General features: G+C 41.0%; 1 protein-coding gene and 1 long non-coding RNA gene across 2 annotated transcripts in view; one reads left to right on the top strand and one right to left on the bottom strand.

Moving 5' to 3' along the window:
• Window positions 1-24,543, top strand: part of LOC120731257 (sodium channel protein type 3 subunit alpha-like) — a 35,511-nt gene that overhangs the window by 7,668 nt on the left and 3,300 nt on the right. The window contains exons 8-20 of the mRNA XM_040028189.1: window positions 7,441-7,665; window positions 14,070-14,202; window positions 14,305-14,543; window positions 14,676-14,849; window positions 17,424-17,849; window positions 18,394-18,526; window positions 18,636-18,790; window positions 19,047-19,220; window positions 19,307-19,429; window positions 22,568-22,843; window positions 22,922-22,978; window positions 23,768-24,100; window positions 24,205-24,475. Coding sequence (XP_039884123.1) covers window positions 7,441-7,665; window positions 14,070-14,202; window positions 14,305-14,543; window positions 14,676-14,849; window positions 17,424-17,849; window positions 18,394-18,526; window positions 18,636-18,790; window positions 19,047-19,220; window positions 19,307-19,429; window positions 22,568-22,843; window positions 22,922-22,978; window positions 23,768-24,100; window positions 24,205-24,475 — 2,719 coding nt within the window. The remainder of the gene's footprint in view (window positions 1-7,440; window positions 7,666-14,069; window positions 14,203-14,304; window positions 14,544-14,675; window positions 14,850-17,423; window positions 17,850-18,393; window positions 18,527-18,635; window positions 18,791-19,046; window positions 19,221-19,306; window positions 19,430-22,567; window positions 22,844-22,921; window positions 22,979-23,767; window positions 24,101-24,204; window positions 24,476-24,543) is intronic.
• Window positions 599-5,442, bottom strand: LOC120731259. The gene is made up of 2 exons (XR_005695319.1): window positions 879-5,442; window positions 599-788 (listed from the first exon to the last, which is right to left on the bottom strand). It is a non-coding gene; the product is annotated as an uncharacterized LOC120731259 (long non-coding RNA).

Genomic DNA, 24,543 nt, shown 5'->3' with positions numbered 1-24,543 from the left:
TTTGTGTTGTATTATGTTCAAATGTTTAATAAAAGCATAGATTGCTTATTCATAACGAAGAACGCTTTGTAACTATCCCGACTAGTTAAGAGTGTGTCATTTCAACAACGCTGCTTTCCCCCTGAGGTCTGCTGAGCCCTTAAAAAGGCTCTTTTTAGAGGTCCTTGTATAAGCAAATAAACCTGTCACAAAAAATTCACTGAACTCGAACATGCACAGAATGTTTTCCTTGGTGGTGTTGTGATGAAAACGCTGGGACGTGAATGGGCCTTTACCCTTCCAGGACCAAAATTTGCATTTGCAAGCTGAAACTCACACACAAGCAGGGAACTTGAGCCCAGAGTTTTACACAAAGTTTTTTGCTTTGTGTCTGTAAACAGACCGTAACACAAACAACTTGTGTAAATACATTTTACAAACACAAATCCTATTTATACACACAAATTCCCATCTACAGATGCACAAACATAAAGGTTTCAGATATTTTGGTCTACAAGTTTACAAAACTCAGTTCACAACTACAATTTACAAGTACAAAATATTAATGACCACAATTTGTGTCAGGGTAGGTGTGGAAAATAGGACTCGTATGCAGGACTCCCTTTGAAAAAGACAGTGGATTTATTTACAGTGAGGTAATGGATAAAGTGATGGGTGCCCAGGTGTGGTCTCCCCCTTCTCCTCCTAGCAGTGCTCGTGGCTGTGAAGTGAAAACGCACATAGTGACTCCTTCCAAAACAGTTATCCAAGTGGCAGTCCAGCTCCCGTGATTTCTTTCTGTTTCTCTCCTAGTGGCAAACACACAAACACACACAGAGTAACTAAGCAATCCTCAGCTCAACGTAAAGTGCCACAAAAAACCATCCGCACTGCTCTACCGTGCTTCACACAATGATCCAGCCCTGACTGAAGCTCGATCGCCCCGTTAAGAAAGCAGGCCCAAAGATGGCGGATAATTGGCTACAGCTGGTCGGGTCCGATCAGCAACAGGTGCGGCCAGCCTCAGCGCGGGAACACTCTCGGGAAACCTCGTCACCGCTCGGAGGTAAACAATCCCGTTATGAGAAAGACAGAGAGGGAGAGAGGGGGAGGGAGCAATACACACACGCACACACAATAACACACATGGAGGCAGCCTGGCGAGGGCTGTCGGATCATGACAGTACCCCTCCTTTAACGGGAGCCTCCCGGCGACTGACCAAACTTGTCCGGGTGCTGCCTGCGGAATTCATATCATCATCGAGAATAGCGGATTGCGGCACCCAGCAACGCTGTTCCAGACCATACCCCTCCCAGTCCATCAAATATTGGAAGCCCCTACCGCGCCGCCTAGCGTCCATAATCTGGGCAGGTGGTGGGGAACCAGCAGGTGGGCACAACGGGCTGGTCTGGACTGGTTTCACCTGAGAAACATTAAACACATTATGAATCCACATATTGTGGGGCAGAGACAACTTCAACGTCACAAGATTGAGGACCGAATGAACAGGGAAAGGCCCAATGAAGCGGGGACCCAGCTTTTTGGACTCAGTCCGAAGGGGAATGTACCTGGTTGAGAGCCATACCTTCTGGCCAACCTGGTAAGTGGGTGCCGGGGTGTGGCGACGGTCTGCCAAGCTCTTGTTCCGTTCCGCCATCCTAAGCAAGGCTGCCCGGAGAGCTAGGAACTTTGTTCTGAGCACAGATGGTACATGCAGCGACATACTCCTGGACGTCTTTCGCCAGAGCAGGCCACCAGAACAAGCGTCTTAAGAACTTGATGGTACGTTTCTTACCCGGGTGGCAGGAGAACTTAGCTGTGTGTGCCCAATGAATGACCTTGCCACGGACAGCTGTGGGAACATACTGTCAGCCCACTGGGCTGAACCGGGATCAGGTTCCAGTTGCAGAGCCTCCCTGATCAACTTCTCAATCTCCCACGTCACCGCACCCACCACACAGCTGGCCGGGATGATAGTCCTCTCCTCCTCCTCCCCACTGGGAGCAAACTGGCGCGAGAGGGCATCTGGCTTTGTGTTACGTGACCCTGGCTTGTAAGTGATGACAAGATCAAAGTGAGTAAAAATCAAGGCCCACCTGGCTTGCCGGGCATTGAGGCGTTTGGCTGTCTGCAGGTACGACAGATTCTTGTCGTCCATCCAGACCAGCACCGGATGCACACTCCCCTCCAGCCAGTGGTGCCATTCTTCCAAGGCCAACTTGATCGCCAGCAGCTCCCTATCCCCGACATCATAATTACGCTCTGCCTGGGAAAGACGACGGGAGAAGAAGGCACAGGGATGAAGTTTACCTTCTACTCGTTGGGAAAGGACTGCTCCCACAACAGAATCCGACGCGTCCACTTCCACAGTGAAGGGTCAAGATAAATCTGCTTGAATGAGAATGGGGGTTAACGAGAATAACAGTTTCAGTTGCACAAAAGTCTGTTGGGCCTGGGGTGACCACACAAACTGCTGTTTAGGAGACGTGAGAGTAGTCAACGGCAACACCACAGTACTGAAGTTACAAATGAACTTACGGTAGAAGTTAGCAAAGCCCAAGAATTTCTGGAGTGCCTTCCGAGTCTTAGGCTCCAGCCACTCCACCACTGGCTTGACCTTAGCAGGATCTGCTCTCAACTGCCCCCGGTCAATCACAAACTCCAGAAAAGACACTGTTGGGACGTGAAATTCACATTTCTCACATTTCTCACAGGTGATTCTCCAAAAGCCGTTGAAGAAGCAGTCAGACGTGTTCAACATGCTCCTTACAAGTCTTGGAAAAAATGAGAATATAATCCAAGTACACAAAAGCAAAGTGGTTAATGAAATCCCAAAGCACGTCATTCACCATAGCCTGAAACACTGCTGGAGCATTGATTAGACCAAAAAGCATGACCAAATATTCGAAATGGCCCAAGTGCGTGTTGAATGCGGTCTTCCACTCGTCCCCTTCTCGAATACGAACCAAATAATAGGCATTGCGAAGGTCCAGCTTAGTAAAAATGGTGCCTCCCTGGAGCAACTCGAATGCGGATGCTAGCAGAGGGAGAGGATATTTGTTCTTGATGGTTATTTTGTTGAGACCACGGAAGTCAATGCAGGGGCAAAGGGATTTGTCTTTCTTTTCGACGAAAAAGAATCCTGCCCCAAGCGGGGAAGTGGACGGTCGAATTATGCCTGCCGAGAGTGAGTCCGTAATATAGCGCTCCATGGAGTGGCGCTAAGGCTTGGACAGGCTGTACCGGCAGCTGGTGGGCAGTGTAGCTCCTGGAAGCAAATCAATGCCACAATCATAAGGTCGGTGAGGCGGAAGCGACAAGGCCAAACTCTTGCTGAACACTTTAGCTAGACCATGATACTCAGCCAGAACAACAGAGAGATGAGGAGCACAGACAGAGTCCTTCGCCGTTGTCGGCGTCAGATTGGGAACAGCTGACCGTAAGCACTGCTTGAGACACCACTCACTTCATCCCCCCACACTACCCTGGGCCCAATCTATCTGAGGGTTATGACGTTGAAGTCACGGGTAACCTAACACCAATGGAGTATCAGGCGCCTTAAACAGAAACAAACTTATCTTTTCAACAAGATTACCAGAAAGAACCAGCGTGATTTCATGCGTGCGATGCATGACTTTGGCCAGCACTTCCCCATTGAGGGCAGACACATGTAAAGGAACATGCAGGGAAACAAGCGGGACCCCCAATTTCCTGGCTAAAGTTTCATCCATAAAGCTTTGTTCTGCGCCTGAATCCACTAGTGCATTACAGGAATGAGTTATGGACCGAAAGATAAGTTTGGCGGGGCAGCCTGGGTGGGGTAACACATCTCCGGTTGCACCCATTAGTAACCCCGCCGCTACTGACGGGCCGAATCTTTCAGCCGGGATGGGCAAGAGTCTGCAAAGTGCCCCTTCTTTCCGCATGCAAAGCACTCACCCATCTGGCGTTTCTTCCTCCACCCCGGCTTGCTGAATCTAGCTCGCCCTAGCTGCATTGGCTCCTCCTCCATCTCCTCAAGCTCATGCTACCCTTCTCCTCCCCCATCGGAAGAAGCGCTCAGCCAACCACCTGGGCTTCCTATTGCCCTGTGGGCTTCCTCAGACCGCCCTCCGTATTCTCGCATGTGGTCATCAAGGCAGACACACATATTAATCAAAGCATCCAAAGATTTGGGTAATTCTTTGGTGACCAACTCACGTCTGAGTCCTTCATTGAGGCTATTGAGAAATGCCCCCAGAAGTGCTTTTTCTTCCCAGCCAGTCTCCACAGCCAAGATCCAAAAATCCACAGAGAAATCCGCCACACTCTTTTTGCCCTGTTTTAATGAAAACAAACGGTGAGCAGCTGCATCCGGATTAGAACCTTTATCAAAAACACAGCGGAATTTGGTCCGAAAGTCAGGATAAGAAACATTGGGGTTGGAATGCAGCACTGCCTGAGCCCACTTCAGTGCTCTCCCAGTCATGAGTTGTACCATATGAGCAATTTTGGCACCGTCGGTAGCATAGGCTTGAGTCTGTTGGCGAAAACTCAAGTCGCACTGGGTTAAGAAGCCTCTGCACTTATCTAAATCCCCTGAAAATTTTTCAGGCACAAGTAAGGTGTGCTCACGCATGGGTGGAGGTGGAGAAGGAGGAAGAGGGCAGGCGGCCGCCACGATTAAGGGGGGTAACTGAGGTACTGAGATACCAAAGCAGTTTAAAACTAGCTACTGGCAGATACCAAATACCTTTCTGTGCCTTGCTCATGTTTTGAGCCATGTGCCTGTTCATCTTAGCCACTATTATGAACAGGAGCCTGACAGGAGCTTCCATACAGTACTAAGGCAGGTTACTGGCCGGTAGTTGATGGGACTGTTCCCATCTGGGGGTCCATGGGGATCAGAACTGTCCAGCCTTCAGTTTTCCATTCTGGGTGTCTGTCTGTGACTAGTAGCTGGTTCATTTGTGCTGGAAGATGTTCATGGTGTGCAGTCAGATTCTTCAGCCAGTAGGTGTGAATCATGTCAGGGCCTGGTGCTATCCAATTCTTCATACTAAAGAATCTTTCTTGTCTGCAACTGTGATGCTTAGTGACTAGCGGCTCTCAGAGCAGACCACAGCAACCTCCCTGAACAGGATCGAATAAGCATTGTTGTTATGGATTACATTCTTCTCCCAGATGCTCTTCCAGTATTGTTCCATCTACAGCAACGGTGGGGCTGTTGTCATATCATTCCTTTGGCACAGAGAGTATAGCTTGGATGGTTCAGTAGACTACACCTGGTTTATTCTCCTGCCTTCTATCTTTCTGGTATACCTCTTCCAGCCGCTGGCCAAGGCTGTCTTTGCATGGCAGTTTACAAGGACTCAGGTATGGACAGCTTGCTGTACTGTACTTCCTACACACCCTCTTCATCACTGCACCTTTCTGCAGCTCCAATAGTTGGCTGCACATTTATATAAATATACACTTACATATACAAAAATTTTAGCTTGGATGTTGTTGTTTTTGAATTTTATTTACCTTTGTCTGGTGTGATTTTATGTAATTTTGAACTTAAAATCTTATAAATACACTTAAAAAAAAAGAAAAGAAAAACTTTTAGAACACCCTGTGGCAGGGCATGGTCTGCAGTGCTGCTGCAGGGGTGGCATTCGCACTCACGCCTCACCGGCTTAAAAGTCTGTGCTGACTGTTTATGTTGATGTTGTCAGAGAGTGAGCTGTGAACGGGGAGCTGCAGCTGTGGTTGTCAGTGGGTCTGCCATGGTTCTGTTACACACCACCATAATAGTGGTTTTTGTAAGCAAGTCTCAATTTCAACTGTGAAGAGAAGACTTTGAGCTGTATGTTTGACAGGACGTGTGGCAGCAAGAAAGCCATTGCTAAGACATCAGAATAAGACAAAGAGGCTTGCCTGGGCCATGACACAGCGCCATTGGACTACTGAAGGCTGGAAAAGGGTATTATGGACTGAGGAATCACAATTTGAAATCTCAGATTCATCACCCAGAATCATTGTATGCCATCGAGTAGGCGAAAGGATGATTCCACAGTATGTGGCATCAACTGTCAAAAATGGAGGAATAACTGCGAAGGTCTGGGCTGTTTTCCTGAATCCAGGGCCAGTGACTTGTACAGAGTGAGAGGCACCCTGAACCAAAACGGCTACCACAGCACTCTGCAGCGCCATTCAATACCCTCTGATATGCCCCTAAGTGTGAATTATGCAATTATGCAAATCCAAGTTATGCCAGAACTACCGAACAAGACGATAAGCTTGAAAACATGCAGTGGCCAGCACAGTCTCCAGACTTAAACCCCATCGAGCTGGTTTGGGAAGAACTAGACACAAGAGTGAAAGCAAAGCAACCTACAAGTGCCGAATATTTATATATTATGTAATATATATGTTATATGTATATATATATATTAGGGGTGCAACGATACACAAAATTCACGGTTCTATATTTTTTCGATACAAAAAAAAATGTTCATGCCTTTTTAATTTGTCATTTTTAAAATTATAAATATATATTTTAACTCAAACGTACAGTTTTTACATTTAATGTTGCTGAAACAACAACGTAATAAAAATAATAAATCTATCTGATCGAGAAATCACTCATCTTTGGAAAAGAGAGTTTATTACAGAGAAATGGCTCTTTCCAAAATAAAAGCTATACTATAAGCTTCTTCTGGGCTATATTCTCAGCAGCATATTAAACATATAAGGTCCCCATAAGGAGAATCATGTGCTAACGGCTGTCTAAATGACTCGGGTAAAGTTTGTAGCATGCGTGCTTGTTGTTTTTGTCTGCTTCCACTTGTCTTTGCACTAGGATGCTGTCGGAGTAAATGTGCAGTCATATTCGTTGTGTTCCCACTATTGCTGTCAGCGTTAATCTCGTTGAAATGACGTTAAAGCCACAACACGGTAAATTTCCGTTAACGAGCTACCACGGATCGCCCCGTGCATGGGGCTGGACGGCATCAACACGTTAACGAGCTAACTGCGCTAACACACTAGTTCCCACCCATGTAATTGAGCATTGCGTGGCACATCCAACATACTGTTTTACTTTAGTCCATGACACGCTTACCTTCAGGGTCATACGTCACATGAAAACCAAAATAGTTCCAAACGCCACATCTGAATGAGGGTGGGGGAGGTTCAATTTGCCATGTTGCAAGGAGAGCTTAACTCCTGTCTCGCTAGCTTGCCCTGCGCTCAGTGAATCTGCGTTCGACTACTCCGCCTAGGCTGCACTGTTGAGCGCAGATCCACTGAGAGCTCAACACAGACAGCATCGTCAGAAGGAAAGTTTAAAGAAAGATAAAATAAATTAAAAATTTTGTATTGTTCGATACATATGCGTACCGAATCGAAAGCACTGTATAGAACGGTTCAATATCGATACGAGTATCGTTGCACCCCCCCTGTTTACTATCATTGTCTTATCTTCCCACTTCTAGGCAGCAATAGCTGCTGCTGAAGAAGGAGCTACCGAGACCAGTGATAAAGTTGGTGGCAAAGAGAGTTTCTCTAAGACCTTCAAGATGAGCTCCAAAAGGGCAAAGGAGAGACGCAGCAGGCGAAAACAAAGAAAGGAAGAAGAGAAAGTGGCTGAGAGTAAGCCTCCTAAATCTGAGTCAAAAGACAATATACAGACGGCTTGCAGGAGGTCATCTACACATCAGGTAATTTCCTATATGGTATGATGTGATATGAAAGTGTTATATAAGTGATCTTTTCAGTTCTAAAGTCCCTTTCACTTCTTCATTGGTTACTTTATTGCACTTTGTTACTGGTATTCATTACTGCATCTTCACTACATTCATTGTAAATTACAATATGACCTAATACCAAAAAGTTTGGACACCATTTAAAATGTAAATAAAAACAGAATTCAATGAATGTAAATCTCATGAACCAATATTTTTAGTCACAAAAGAAAACAGAAAACATACCAGATGGTTAAACAGAGATATTTTACAATGACTTTGACACTTTAATGTTGAAAATTAGGAATTTCCTGTTTCATCTACTGTCAGGTTTATTGTCTGGAAGCATTGTTACAACAAAAAAGTAAATTACCAAACACAAATTCCCTTACTCTGTGATGAGTTTTTATTCAGAAAACCTTTATAACCCTTGTCAACAAGAAGATTCTCTGGCTTTTGTCACCTCTTGCAGGGCTCCTGACAGGCAGGAAAAGCAATTGGATTGATAATCTGACTATCCAGTTCTGAATTATGTGTAGCCATTTGAGATAACTTTTTAATTTTTTTTCTCATTGCCCTTATCATCTTCTTTGTTTATCAAAATTTTAAGTTTTTTACAATTGTATATGCCATCATCAGCATGTTCATCCAATAATTCATCACAATGATCATCATCACCACCTGCAGCATATTAATAATTTCCATGGTGAAGCCTAGGATGTGGGCTTATAAAATGAATTTGCTAATAATAGCAGCAGTTTTGAGGACAAACTGAGTCGGAGGGGCTAGTCACCAAAATGAAGAAAATGATATTTTCAATCAACTTTCATAGTGGACTGAGCAAATACAAGTTGTACGAGAAAAATAAGTAGTCAGTCTAATTGAAGTAGAATATAATTCTTGAGTTGCCTGATGGTACTCTAATTATAAGTTAATAATAAATAAGTAATTATTAATTATTATAAATAATGAATAAATAATTTTCTTTAAATATCTAAATATTTTTCATTACAGCAACCTGGGTGATTCCATCTAATATTTTAAAACACTCTTTCTTAACCCTTTAAGACCTACCATAGAACGAACTCCGCCAGAGCTTATATTATATTTTACATGCTGTAGTGCCATTTTTGGGAGCATTTCAAGGTGCTATACATCAATACAACCATTATAGTCCAAATTTTAATAATATGTATGCATTAAGTGCATAGTAATTACATAAATTGCAAAAAAGTGCAATAAACTACAAAAAAATTGAAAATCATTTTTGTTTTTTTAACATATATTTCTAGTTAGAGAAATTTAAGAGGTTTATCCCTCAAAACTGTAAACACAAAAAAGTTGTACAAAATAGTTTCCCACCGCAGGAAATTTATTTTGAGTGTCTTCATAGTTTTATTTTTGAAATACACCCATTTTTATATACTGCGGGAAAAAACGAAAATAAATATTATAATGCAAATTTGCAAAAAAACCCAGCATATGCATCAAAATAAACTATTTCTAGCAGTGCAATTTGAATTCTAAGCATCCCAGAAACGATACAGAAAGTCATAAAGTCAAACATAACTTTTAAAAACACTACTATAGGCTTATAAGGCCCTGAAGGTAAAAAACTACATTGCAAACTACAAAACTACAAGTGACATGATGTCACTTCCGGTTTCGGGCAGGTAATGGCGAACATGCGATAGTTCGCGCTGACGTCTATTCCAACGTAGGAAGTGTTATGAACAGCTGGTTGGATCGGCAAAGCGTGTTTCTGGAATATTGTTTTTGTTGCTGCAAGTGCTTTTGATGCAGTTTTTCCAAAGCTATACAGTGGAACCCCAACTTACGAAATTAATTCGTTCCCGAGGGTCTTTCGTAAGTCGAAAATTTTCGTAAGTCGAAGCACCCATTGCGTGTTTTGAATGAGGCAATGCTGAACAATAGGCTATAGGCTAATTGCTAACTAGAACAACAATACGTCGTTCAAGTGGAACAGCTAAGTGCAAGTACGGAAGCCAAGGGGTTGTCACATGATTCGGAAGGCATTGTGGGCATTGTAGGCTCAGCCAATCAGAGCCAGCGGATTTCGTTACTCGGGCATTTTGCCGTAACACGGGCAGAAATATTGCCAACATTAAACATACATTAATTGACACAAATAAACACCTATATGATTCACAATAGCTCATTTTTGCTTATTTTAATTATTAACTCTGTCCCTAGGGACCAACATGCTTATCACATAAAAAGTCCAAGACCTAACAGAAAATAACAAAATCTAAGGATTATTTCTGTGTAAATGTCATTTGTCTCAATTTCTTACAAAAAGTTATGTTCCTTCCTAAGATCAAAAACTGTGGAAGTGAGTTCCATGCCACCATTATTTTATACTGCACTGTCCTCTGCATTAGATTAGTTTGACAAGGAGTTAACAAAAAAATGTTGACTTAGAATATTGATGTACATCAGAAGAAAAAACAATTTGATATCCAGAATTTCTGGCACTTTTGCTATTATGATTTTTCTAGTTATGGAATAATTAATTGTGCCTTTTAATTTAGCCAAACCAGCTTTGTATTCATTTCTCTAACACTTTTCCTGAATGGGCAGATTGGAACTAAAGAAGTGGCTTTCTTTTGAGCAATTTGCAATGTATGCAAATTGATTTCAGTTGTCTTTGACCAAATCACAAAACAATAATTTAAATGAGACAAAACTAATGATTTGACAAGTGTTTTCATCACTCTATTAGAAATAAAATTTGTCATATACTCCTATCCATTTTCAATAATATTTGATTTATATCACTATTCCAATTTAATATACTGGCAACAGTTACACCAAGTAACTTTGTCTCAGTGACCTGTTCAATGACAGTACCTCCCACTGTCAAACTTGGCACAGGTGGATCTTTTAAAAGGTATATGGATCCTAACACTATATATTTACTCTTCTCCGCATTGATTACCATTCTATTTTCCTTTACCCAATTTTCAATTAATTTTAGTTCAACATTTAAAATATTGTTTCATTTAACTGGGTTTTGTGTGGATGAATAAATGGTGGAATCACCTGCATATAGGACAATGATGAAATTCTCCAAAGCAAAAGGCAAATCATTTGTGAAAATAGAAAATGAAAGTGGGCCTAGGCTACTCCCTTGAGGCACACCACAACAAACAGTCTGTATGTCAGAGTGTGTCGAGGATGCCAACGTTCACATTTTGGACAGAGAGGACAGATGGTTTGAAAGAGGAGTGAAAGAAGCCATCTATGTCCACTGTGAGCGACCATCTTTGAACAGAGGCGGTGGTTTACGACACCAACCGTCTGCCATCTATAATCCAGTTTTGAGTTCCTAATCCAGTTTTGAGTTCCTCCCCCAGACGCCTTAACGCCCACTCACATCCTGGGCCATCTGACCTCAGGAATTCGCACGATAAGGTGGGGCCAGGTTTCACAATGAGCTCACCTGAAACTCTGGCTGATTGGGACCCACACCCAGTTTCACACCTTGGCTCAGGTGATTAGAGGATCATCAGGGGATCCTTTTGTCCCTCTGTGGGGGGATACTCCCACTAGGTTTAAATCTGGGACTCCCCACCATTTGACCTTAGAACTGAAGAAGCTTCTCGGATGAGAGGTGAAACGTCTTCAAGCAACTTAAAGAAGTCCAGACGCTTTTCTTTGCAAGCTCCTTTGATGCCACCTCATGCAAATCCCTCTTCTTACAGGCGTCCAGCTGGACAAGCGAAGGGTTTGCCTTAAAAACACGGCAATAACAAAGGTAGCCATTAAAAACCACAACAACAAAAAAACTACCCCAGGCTAACAATAATAACAAATGAGAACCACCTCCAACACACAAATCAAAGACGGGTGCAAAATGTGTGTGGCCACAAGGTTAACCAATAAATAAAAATACCACCGACCCTCTCCCCAGACCTGCCTACTAAAATCTTAGCCTACTTAGCTTCTGGAGTGCACCAGGCGCACAAAGCACCGACAAGCCTACCCCCGACAGGGAACTAATCCCCACCCGGGATTACTCCAAAAATAAAAAAGGGAAAATAAAAAAATGAGTGCCTGAAGGAGTAGGTTACACTCAGCTAGACACTCCCCTGTGCTAACTGGAGAGAGAACGTAGCAGATATGATACAACTAAACAAGTGACCGGCAAACAACACACCAAAACTCAGTCGCTGTTCCTTCCATTCATATCCCGGACGAGCCCCCACATTGTTACATCCCCACAAAGAGGTCTAGGGATGTGAGTGTGGGGACCAGTAACAAATGGGTCCGGAAATAGAATAAAAAGGAAAACAGACAGAGTTGCTCTATAATAATATAGTTTTATTACAAATAATATAGTTTTATTACAAATAACCTTAACTTAAAGAGCCAGCAACGCCGTTCTACCAATAATGCCAAAGAAACAAAGGAAACAATCACAGCAACAAAAGAAAAAACTACCTAACAAATAAGGGAGGCACTTTCCACACTTCCTACTTTACTCCTCGCCACGGGGAGAAACTCTCAGGGCCCACAAGCCTGTCTACTCACTAGTCGAAGGAGGCTGTCTGTACAAAACCTAGCAGAAAAAAGTGTAGAGCCACATAGGGGAAAAACCACCTCACTCACAGTTCATCCCCTGCTTATATAGCCTCAGAGGTGATTGCTGACTGGGCCCAAGTGGCAAACGAGGCTAATCAAAAGCAGCTGTGTCCTGGGGAGAGAGGAGAGTGAGAGAGACAGAGGGGGTAGGAGTGGCAAGAGAGGAGGAGGTGGAGAGAGCGGGCAAACACCCAACCCCCACACTCCCATAGCCTCACAGGATGTAACACAGAGTTACCCCTACTAAATGTTGAAGCAAATTGCCTATTGGTTAAATAACTCTTAATCCACTGAACAGCAGACCTTTCAAAACCAAAACAATTTAATTTATCCAATAAGATTTCATGATCAACTGCATCAAACGCTGCGCTCAGATCTAGCGACACTGTTCCAACAATCGTTTTATCTTCAATATCGCTTCTCCAAAAAGTCGATTCTGTTCATCTGGACGTAGCGTTTTCAGTGGGAGAAACGTTTTGTCACTCAGCCAAGTGACCTCTTCAGTCTCAGCTGACTGCAGGTTTCCCCAATCTTATAAACAGTACATTTGCATAATGACTGAAACCAGCCCACTGAAGAAACAATGGGCTAGGAGGTCATTTCCTTCATCATAATTAATTCCTTCAATATCACTTATTAAGTCATCAGTTATGTGAGCCAAAGGTGTAGTTGTAGAATGTTCTTTTTTATATGCATGATAAGCAGAATTTCATTCATTAGTCCCAAAAGGTTGATTCTGTTCATCTGGACGTAGCATTTTCAGTGGGAGAAATAAAAGTGACTTCTTGCCACAGCGCGAGCCATCAGACACAGATTGGACCCAAAAGACAGATTCAACAGAGATGCTCAAGATACGTGACATGACTTTTACTCACAAGACTTGAACAGCGGCAGTGCTTGTGAACATAAACAGCGACTATATACAAGGTTAAGTGACACTATTATGGTATTAAATATGTAGGTCAACACTAGTGCAGGGGCAGGTACTATATACAGGGGCAAGAGCAGAATACTACTAAGAACAGTGACAAACCCTGAGCTGTGACGATCATAAAATGCTATAACTATGAAGACTATACACAGGAACATGAGCTAGAGCCAGAGCTATGACATGGGCAAAAATACTACAACTATGCCATATACAGAAATGATGCTATCTACAAGAACAGGAACTAGACACTGATAACCGAGATGCAAGATAAATACTGTGAGTAACTGGGGTGGACATGAGCAAGTCAGCGGGGTCCTAGAGTTAGATGAGATGTCAAAGGGAATATAGGGTCAGGAATGTGAGTGGGAGGACCAGTGATCAGTCACTGCAACAACAGGAGAGGTGAGTTAGAAAAGAGTAAGGAAAAGACTGAAGAGGTAGATCCATTTGAGGATATTTCATGGCTTACATTGTCTGCAGATGGAGGTCTGTGAGAGGGGGAGGCAAGGTCATGAAAGTCTTGGTGAGTATGTGAATGATCCACATACTCCAGAAAGGTTCCAGTGGTGAGACAGGGAGGCAGGCCGATGAGAGTGGGCTAGTTTCATTTATTGTGCAAATGTACTGTTTATACGGTTGGGGAAACCTGCAGTCAGCTGAGACTGAAGTAGTCACTTGAATGAGTGACGAAACATTTCTCCCACTGAAAACGCTACGTCCAGATGAACAGAATCAACCTTTTGGGACACTGACAGTGATTTATGTTAGTGCTGTTGTTTATCCATGGCAAAATACAACACATTTTTTGTATGGTTACATTTCATATATAACAATCTATCCCCAGGCTGACACTACTGACACAGACTACAGGCAAAGTAATGGAGGAATAAGCCAGGAATATATGGACTTTCTTAAGAGCCGAGAGGCCAGACAGAGAGCTCAAAGTCTCACTAGTGTAATTACGGACACAATAGAGGGTAGGTGTTTTTTACAATTGCATGAATTGCCATTCTTGTCTTGACTACATCTACAATGTCATTGTAGCTTCACACAAAAAATTTTCATCACTTTGCCATCAGAACTTGAAGAGTCAAGGCAGAAATGTCCTACTTGGTGGTACGATTTTGCCTACACTTTCCTCATCTGGGAGTGGTGCCCAGGGTGGCTGAAATTCAAGAAAATCATTCATCTAATTGTGATGGACCCATTTATGGACCTATTCATTACTATTTGCATTGCACTCAACACATTGTTTATGGCCATGGAGCATTATCCAATGACCATTAGCTTCCAGAACATGCTTAATATCGGTAATAAGGTAAGTCAAATTAAGAGCTGATTATTTTTAATCAAATATAAATCAAATATAAATTTTATCAGTGTTCATTATTTGTGTGTGTGTGTGTGTGTGTGTGTGTGTGTGTGTGTGTGTGTGTGTGCGTGCATAAAGATATTCACCGGCATCTTCACAGCTGAAATGGTCTTCAAGGTTATTGCACTGGACCCATTCTATTACTTTCAGAAGAAATGGAATATCTTTGATGCGATCATTGTTAGTTTAAGCTTGCTAGAGCTTTGTTTGGAAAAAATGAAGAATATGACTATCTTGAGATCATTCCGATTGGTAAGTCTATAAATGCACATCTACGATAACAAGCAGTAGTAAGTGAAACCTTTGGAATTGTTAGCATCTATGTATAAATTTTTCATAAATCAGCACAACTGGGAGCACCTGGCCAGCCTCCCTGGATCCTGTGACAGTTTTTGATTGGTTTTCATCCACTCAGCAACATGTCAATTATGTAGTTGGCTTTGGTCATGTTACCTAATGCTACAGTTAGACTACGGAAAATAGTCGTTGGAGACATGAACAAAATTATTGCAACTGGGTGTAATGAATTTGTAATCTCATGGCGATCAAATTCAGAACGAGAATACTCTACTAATCCCAAAGAAAATTATGTGGTCACAACTGATCCAAGACACTAAGAGAAGTAACCAAACAAAATTAAATAATACAATGTATTACAAAGTTGCAAAATATAACAAAATAGATTTTAATACAAATACCTCTAATTATAAATATCCCAGTATATTGCCTAAAATTAAATATATATAGTTGAGATTGAGGTGCCCTTCTAATCATATTGACTTTGTAATTTTTCTTTGTTGAGGATGTGATATTGAGGGTGTTCACCTATTGCAGTGTGTACTTGATTAAAATTATTTCTGCCTGTGGCTATGGCATTCTGTGGTGCATTTGGGCAAGCTAAATCTCTCAAGCTAGGCATACACTGTACGATTTTTTTCAGTCACGTTATTCAGCTCCTGCTCAAACTGTACGATTGACTCGCAGGGGTTAAAAGTTCGTAGGTCACGATGCAGGGTCTCACACTATACGGCCCAATGCTCTGATGCGACCTGAGTGCTCACACTGTGCGTCCCTAACATGAAGGTTATAACACAAAATCTGTCACTCGCTCTCTCTCTCTCCCTAACTGTCTTTCACTCATCCAACTAATTTGGTCAGGCCAAATCGAAACGGCTTAGATGAGCTTGCCAAAGTTCTACAAGTTGTGCTTTCATTGCTTGTGTCCAGATCACACGCTGCACTGCCGTGCTGCTCCGTCTTTTCACTTTCATTTCTGTGTTTGCGCGTGTGCAGTGTGAGAGGCTGCGTTGACCACCTCAAGACAGCCGATAGGATTTCAAACAGGTTTGATTTTCTTACGACCAAACGATTGATGATCGGGATCTGGTCGCGGGGTGTTAATCGCTTCTCGTTACACCATGTATACTACATGATGCACGACACACGATGAAGCCGAAACTCGGGCCGATCACCAAAACAGTCGCACGACTGAAAAATTGGCTCAAAATGGGCCAAAAATCACACAGTGTATGCCCAGCATTACTGAACGTGCTCCTGTGAGTGGCAAGCAGGACATGGAGAGGGCGGGAGGTATTATCCAGTATTTCCTTTATCTTGGACAACATTTACTTCAGTGACACCACCTTTAGAGAGTCCACCCAGAAAGAGTGGCCTGATGGTGTTGAATGCACTGGTAAAGTTTAAAAAATAATATGACCCAGGAATCCACACAGATACAAAGCTTCTCAAGAACACTAAACAGGTCACCTATTTCCAGCAAGCTTCTCTGTAACAGAATCTGCACACAGATTCTGCAGAAATGATAGAAAAGCTTTTCTATATAAAGGCAAGTAGCACAATCACAAAGGTAGGAGCCAAGCTATGTTAATTGTTTATCACAACTCAATTTCGCTGTGGGATGAATACAGTCTCTCTGATTCTGCCACTGAGCCACTCCCTTAAGTAGTGACTCCATCGAGTTCATCAAAGACAGATTACCAGCGGATGTCCAGAAGGCAGGAACCTGAGCTGAGTCCCTCCACTACACAAAAACCAAGACACCAATACACACACAAACAGGGATAGAGGAGAGGTAGAAAGCATAAGAGGGAGAGACAGATGAAAACGTAAGGACAGAGGGACCATGAAACTGCAATTGTTGGGGTAAAGGTTGTTTCCCAACTTTTTAAACATAGTTCCAAAGGACTCACCTGCTTCTTCTTGCCACTATACATCATGGCCTGTATGTTCTGGTGTTTTGTGAGTTAGGTAATGACTTTTTTTGTTTTTGTTTACAGCTTAGAGTATTCAAGTTGGCTAAATCCTGGCCCACTCTAAATAAATTGATCAAAATAATTGGTAATTCAGTGGGGGCTTTGGGCAACTTGACACTGGTCTTGGCCATTATCGTCTTCATCTTTGCTGTGGTGGGCATGCAGCTATTTGGAAAAAAATACAAGGACTGTGTGTGTAAAATTTCTGAGGACTGCACTCTTCCTCGTTGGCACATGAATGACTTCTTCCATTCATTCCTCATTGTTTTCCGGGTGCTTTGTGGAGAGTGGATAGAAACCATGTGGGACTGTATGACAGTGGTTAATGAACACATGTGCATCACTTTCTACATGATGATCCTGATTATAGGAAACCTTGTGGTAAAACTTTCAATGGTCAATTCATTAATTTAAACTCATTAAACTGATTAAAAATGTAATTCTTATTTAAGTAATTGTACATAGTGCAGTTTTACAGTAATATGTGTTTTGTTGTAATCAGTTTATAATAGTTTCAATATAAATTTTACCTGTCCATGTCATTACCTGGCAGGTCCTGAACCTCTTCTTGGCCCTGCTGCTGAGTTCATTCAGTACTGACAATCTAGCATGGGCAATGGATGACAAAGAAACAAACAATTTGCAAATTGCCATTACACGTATATACGAAAGCATTTCCTTCAGCACTAGCTGCAGCAGCGCCTGCCTTAGAGAGAAGAAACAAAAGAAGGATGAGGAAAAATCTCTGGATGAACTCCACAAACCTTTAGGGCCGAACAGTATCCTAAATCATGGCAATGGGGAGGTGATCGGCGTAGAAAAAACTGGGGACAAATACATGGTCAGCACCAAAAGCAATGATTCCCTAACATCTTTCATCAACAACCCTAGTGTGACTGTCACCATCTCTATGGTTATGAAAGAACCCGATACTGAGGACTTCAACAGTGCTTCATCAGATGTAGCAGGATGTCCTGCGGTAAGGATGTTCTTGGTCTCAAAAATCTCTACAGATGCCTGATTTTTGTTTTAAACCAAGCCTTACAAAAGTTATTTATGACACGCAATGCAACCACATAGTGTAAGAGAACACTGTTGTTGGCATAAGTTAGGTATTTCATTAGTAAAGGTGAAGGGATCAGCCTAAAATCTAGTCATGGCAATGACATGTATCGTACACACTTGATTCAAAATCAACCAAAAAACATAAAATCCAATTAGGAAAAAAATTTTTTTTACTGTAAAAACCACTAACATGTTTATCAAACCACTTTCATAATTTGAAATGCAAATATAAATTGTAAATTTTAAACACTTATTCACAAATTGTGAAAATAGCAAAGTCATATACAAATAATTACCTAAAAATGCAGCCAATGCCTCAGGTGCTTTTTGTACAACTATTTAAAATTACTACTAAAATGACAGAACAATCTGTCATTTTGTGAAACTAGTCTTACTCAATGGCTTTGTTATATCAGCTCATCCAAGATTTTCATCTACACTATTGATTTCATCCACAGATTATCATTGATGATGGACAGTTCAGCTGCTCAGATGCAAGCACAGTGGATGATGTACCAGCTGGAAAGAGAGGAAATTCTGCAGACTTTGAATTAGAAGATGATATAGATCCTAATGCTTGTTTCTCTGCTGGTGAAACTAACACCTGCTATAACTTTAGTTTTAATTTGAATCTGCATTTTCCATGTCTAAAACACCATTCTAACCATTTCTAACCATCCTAACCATTGTCTCTTTTCAGTCTGTGTGCAGGCGTTCCATTGCTGTCAAGTAAATGTAGATGTGGGCTGGGGTAAAATATGGTGGGCACTACGAAAAACCTGTTATCAGATAGTGGAGCACAACTGGTTTGAGAGCTTTATCATCTTCATGATCCTGCTTAGCAGTGGGGCCCTTGTAAGTATTTACATAAAAACATCTGGCATCTAATCAGGCAGTTCTTAACTGTTCATTTTTAAAACGTTTTTCATTTAATATTACTAAATCACTCTCTTTCAGTGATCTGTTCTCACGTCTGTTTTGGAACAAATCCTAAGATATTGTCTGCAAAGTACTATTGATATTTTTAATGGAAATTTCATTATGTGCATGTTTGGCATTAATACACTTTCCATTTGTATTTACACTTACCTGTCTTTTTCCTCACATTTAGGCATTTGAAGATATCTACAATGAGCAGAGGAAGACTATTAAAACAGTTTTGGAGTTTGCAGACAAAATTTTCACTTGCATTTTTATTCTGGAGATGTTACTGAAGTGGATGGCATATGGATTTGCTAAATATTTCTCAAATGCCTGGTGCTGGTTGGACTTCCTAATTGCTAATGTACATCGAAATGCTGCTTAGACAGAAACACACAGTTTAATATATCTTTGCCGCTTATAACGTATTTGTAATTGTATTTTTTCCAGATCTCACTTGCCGATCTAGTAGCCAACACATTAGATGCTAATAATTTCGGTCCCATGAAGTCTTTGAGAACCCTACGAGCTCTAAGGCCACTAAGAGCCCTGTCACGCTTTGAGGGCATAAGGGTAAGAGCTGTTGGAACCACCTATCCATTCAGAGTCACATTGAACTATCTACCACTAATCCAGTACACTAGACTACAACTTAAATCTCTTAGGTACACTTTGCTAGTTCTGGGTGGGCCTTCTTTAGCCTTCAGAATTGCCTTTATTCACTTTGTCATAGATTAAACAAGGTGCTGGAAACATTCCTCTGAGACTTTGGGTCCATACTGACACGATAAAATCACACGGTTGCTGCAGATTTATTAGCTGCGTATCCAGAATACAAATCTATGGTTCAAACACATCCAAAACTTGCTCTGTTGGATTTAGATATGGTGACTGTGTAGATCAGTCTGAGATTATTTGAGGTTTGTGGGACATTATCTTGTTGGAAGCAGCCACAGGAAGATGAATACAGTGTGGACATAAAGGAATGGTCATGGTTGCTTATAATACTCAAGTGTGCTGCGGCACTTAGGCAATACTTAATTGGATGGATCGATTAATCAGTACTGAGAAGCCTAAAGTCTGTCGAGAAAATATCCCCCACACCCTTGCACTACGACCACCAGACTGAACTACTGGTATAAGGAAGAATGAATCTAGGCTTTCAACTTCTTGTCCTATCATCCAAATGTCACAACAAAAATCAAGACTCAACGCAGCAGCTTTATCCAGTCTTCTTTAGTCCAATTTTGGTAAACCAATTTGAATTCTTGCTCAGTTTTCTTTGTTTAACTGAAGTAGTGGCATCTGATATAATCTTCAGCTTCTACAGCCCATCTGCTTCAAGGTTGGATGTGTTGTGTGTTAAAATATGCTCTTCTGTTCACCTTGTTTACAAAAACTGGTCATTTGAGTTACTATTGCTAACCTGTAAACTACGCAGTCTGGTCATTCTCTGACCTTTAGCATCAAAAAGGCATCATTATCCAGAGAACTTCGGCTCACTGGATATTTTCTCTTTTTCAAAACATTATCTCTATTTTTTCTCTTATGAATCCTAGCAATGGCTGTAAGGTCATCGATTTCTGAATTTTTTCTCAGCTAATCTCATCAAACAAGAGAAATCCCAAGATACTGTTCGAAACCATAAACTCTGTTGTTTCCCCCATGGTCCCCCCAGTAGCCATGTCTTCTGTATCTGACAGTAATGACTTTCTAAATTTGTTTGTGGATAAAGTTAATAATGTCCAAATGAGCGTTTGTCCTTCAATACCATCTGTTTGTGTCTCTGGTCCACCTCCCCCTCATTCACTGTCGGTGTTTAACCCAATGACCATACATGATCTTTCACTTCTGCTGGATAAAATGAAAATCACCACTTGTCCATATGACATTCTACCTGCTGGACTGTTTTCAAAATGTTCTCTCTGCCATTGGCCCCTCTGTTGTAGAGATATGCAACACCTCTCTTTTAACAGGTGTGGTGCCTAGGTTCTGTAAGTATGCTGTTGTTGAGCCAATATTAAAAAACAGCAGTTCAAATCTAACACAGCATAAGAATTACAGGCTTATCTCTAAGCTAAAATTGTGGCTCTGGAGTGGTTTCAGTCATACCTCTCCAATAGATCTTTTAACTTTTGTGCAAATCAGTTTGTCACATCTGACGTGTGGAGTACCGCAGGGTTCAGTTCTGGGACCTATTCTTTTTCTCCTGTGCATGTTACCTCTAGGACTTATAATTAGGCAGTTCCCTGATGTGTCTTATCACTTCTAGACTGATGACATTCAGCTCTGCTGCTCTTTTAAGCCAATGGAAGTCCAAAAGCTGTTCTCTTTAATAAAATGTTTAGCTTCCATTGAACAATGGCTTTGTGACAACTACTTGCGGCTGCACTCAGAGAAGTCAGAAACGGTAATTATTGCTCCCGACAGCCAAATATCTGTAATCAAGCAGCATCTTGGTTCTCTTGGCTCCTCTGTTCAGCCGAGCCTCAGGTACCTCGATGTTATTTTTGATTCTGAGATGTTGCTAGAGCAACACTCTCAAGCAGCTAATTAGGAACTGCCTTTTTCAACTAAGGATTACAAGAACTACATTGATGTCTAAATCTGAATTGGAAATACTGATTCATGCTTTTATTTCATCTCGCTTAGATTATTGTAACAGCCTTTTGTCTTTGTTTGAGCAAAAAGAATCCTAACCGTCTCCAATCAGTCCAGAATTCCGCTGCAAAGCTCTTAACAAAGACACAAAAATAGAGGGCACATTACATCGGTTTTATTCCCATTACACTGGCTTCCAGTACATTTTAGAATTTACCTCAAAATTTTAGTACTGACTTTTAATGCTCTCAGTCAATCCTGCCTACATCTCGGATCTTATAGAACCCCATGCTCTCCCTTGCAGCTTGAGATCATCAAAGGCTGTTAGTAGTTTTAAGACCAGAGGAGATTGATCTTTTAGAACACCAGCCCCTAGGTTGTGGATTGCTTTGCCTCCATCTTAAAGTTGCCTTGATTTTATTTATTCTTTCAAACAGCAGCTAAAAGCTCAAAACCTCAGACTGGCTTTCTACTAGAGTTGTGCTGCAGACTCGATTGTGTTGTTTTATGTACATGTGTTTTATATTATTGTGAAGCACTTTGTGGTTCTTATCATATGAAGATGAGTAATCACAAATCTCCCTTATCAAGTTACCGCGGATTGCCCCGTGCGTGGGACTGCACGGCATCAATGCATTAACTAGCTAACCGCGCTAACCCATTGATGCCGTGCAGCCCCACGTCATCAATGATGTCGACAATAAAATTCATCTACATGGAATTTTATTGTTGACTTGTCATATACCAATAACACATAAATGGACAGGACAGCAGGGTAATATTCACAGGTTGTCAGACATGAGCAGGTGAGGTACTGGAGCCTACAACAGGAGGTTAGCTCACAGAAAGTGGAGACAGGAGTTATTAAAGTAATTGTTAACTATTCGACCAATCTAAGAAAAATTGGCAGATTTGTCAACTACCAAAATAAACTTTAGTTGCAGCCCAACGCAATGGCACTTAAAAATGTGTTTTTTCTTCTTTTTTTATTTATTAATTTATTTTTAACCATTACCACAGTGTACAATATCATGCATCAGTTTAGAATTCTGTGATCTCTGTCTGCTGTACAGATATGTTATGTTATGTGATTTGTGTATTGATGTACAGGTGGTTGTCAATTCCCTAATGGCAGCCATTCCCTCCATCTTCAATGTGCTGCTGGTATGCCTCATCTTCTGGCTGATCTTCAGTATCATTGGAGTCAACTTATTTGCGGGAAAGTTCTACCATTGTGTCAACACAACCACAAATAAAAATTTCCTGGTATCAGAAGTGAAAAATATGACAGACTGTCAGCAAATGGAAAATGGAAGCGCTCGAGTGATGAATCTTAAGGTCAACTTTGATAATGTTGGCATGGGTTACCTTGCACTGTTGCAAGTAGTAAGTATTTTGTTGCAAATTTTGTAATAGAAGAACATGTTTTTCTACCGTTGTCACTTGCTGTATTTTTTTCTATAGGCTACATTTAAGGGTTGGATGGACATCATGTATGCCGCTGTTGATTCTCAAACCAAGGTGGGTATTTTTATATCTCACCATATAAATGCTTTAACCCCTGTAAAATGTCAATGTTTTATTAAAATCATATTACACTTTCTTTTGCTGAGGCAGTGACACATTTCTGATGAAAAATTTGTAACAATGTAAAATATATTTTTTGAAGTGAAGGGTTGGTCTAACATGAGCAAGAGTTAGCTTTATCTTAAAGATCTGGATGACCTCTACTGTAATTTCCTGCTTCTAAATTCAGATAAAACAGGTTATTCTACGGCCCTAATAATCTTAGAAATATGGTGTCTAACCAAATGTTAACTCTGGAATGTTAACTCTGTTAACATTCCAGATGTTAACATTCCAAATGTTAACTCTGTGGCCTCCAATAACATTGTGAGGAATCTTGAAGTCATTTTTGGCCAGGTAATGCACATATTAAACAAATATGTAGGACTGCTTTCTTTCATTTGCGCAATATCTCTAAAAATTAGAAACATCCAAAACTAGTTTATGCAGTCATTACCTCTAGGATGTACCACTGTAATTTATTATCATCAGGATGTTCTAAAAACTCCCTGAAAAGCCTTTAGTTGATTCAAAATGCTGCAGCTCAAGTTTTTGACAGATACTGACAGGGACTAGGAAGACAGAATATTTTATGCACTGTACACACAGTGCTAAGTAAGCAAATACCACCAAGGCAGAGTTTTCTGTAAAATTAAATCACTTAAGGCACACATCCGCTTGGCCAGAACAGTAATCTAAAGTACGTCTCTTTTTTAATGTCTTGTTTTTTTGTTATCATTGTAGCCAGAAGAACAACCAGACTATGAGGTCAACCTATATATGTACTGTTATTTTGTTGTTTTCATCATATTTGGAGCATTTTTCACACTCAATCTTTTCACTGGTGTTGTTATTGACAACTTCAATCAGCAAAGGAAAAAGATAAGTATCAAACCTCTTTGTAAAAAGAAGAATTGGTATTTTCTCTTTTTTGATTTAAGTGATTTAATGTGCCTATCATGTTTTCTTTACTTAGGAGGTCAAGACATCTTTATGACTGAAGAACAAAAGAAATACTACAATGCCATGAAAAAACTGGCATCAAAGAAACCACAAAAACCGATCCCTAGACCATCAGTATGCGAGTCAAACTTTGACTGGATTCAATATGAATTAAAAATTTTATTGTTTTTCTTCTAAAATATATTCTTGTTTATTTTACCCATGTCTATCTGTTTCAGAACAAGATTCTAGGATATATTTTTGATTTTACAACCAAGAAATCTTTTGACATTGTGATTATGGTTCTAATATCACTTAATATGATTGCTATGATGATGGAAACTGCTGAACAATCAGACTACAAGAAAAACGTTCTCTACTATATAAATGTGGTATTCATTGTCGTCTTCACTGGAGAGTGCTTATTGAAGATGGTCTCGCTCCGGCACTACTTTTTCATGAATGGCTGGAATATATTTGATTTCATCGTTGTTATTCTGTCAATCATCGGTATGACTCACATCTATTTACAGTTTCTCTCTGACAAGTTTTTAATATTGCAGTAATCTGTCATCCAG

This window comes from Simochromis diagramma, unplaced genomic scaffold (assembly GCF_900408965.1).
Source record: "Simochromis diagramma unplaced genomic scaffold, fSimDia1.1 OVJJ01000343.1, whole genome shotgun sequence".
NCBI classification, from domain to species: domain Eukaryota; kingdom Metazoa; phylum Chordata; class Actinopteri; order Cichliformes; family Cichlidae; genus Simochromis; species Simochromis diagramma.
The sequence above is the reverse complement of the archived record's forward strand: the minus strand, read 5'-3'. Positions and strand labels throughout refer to the sequence as shown.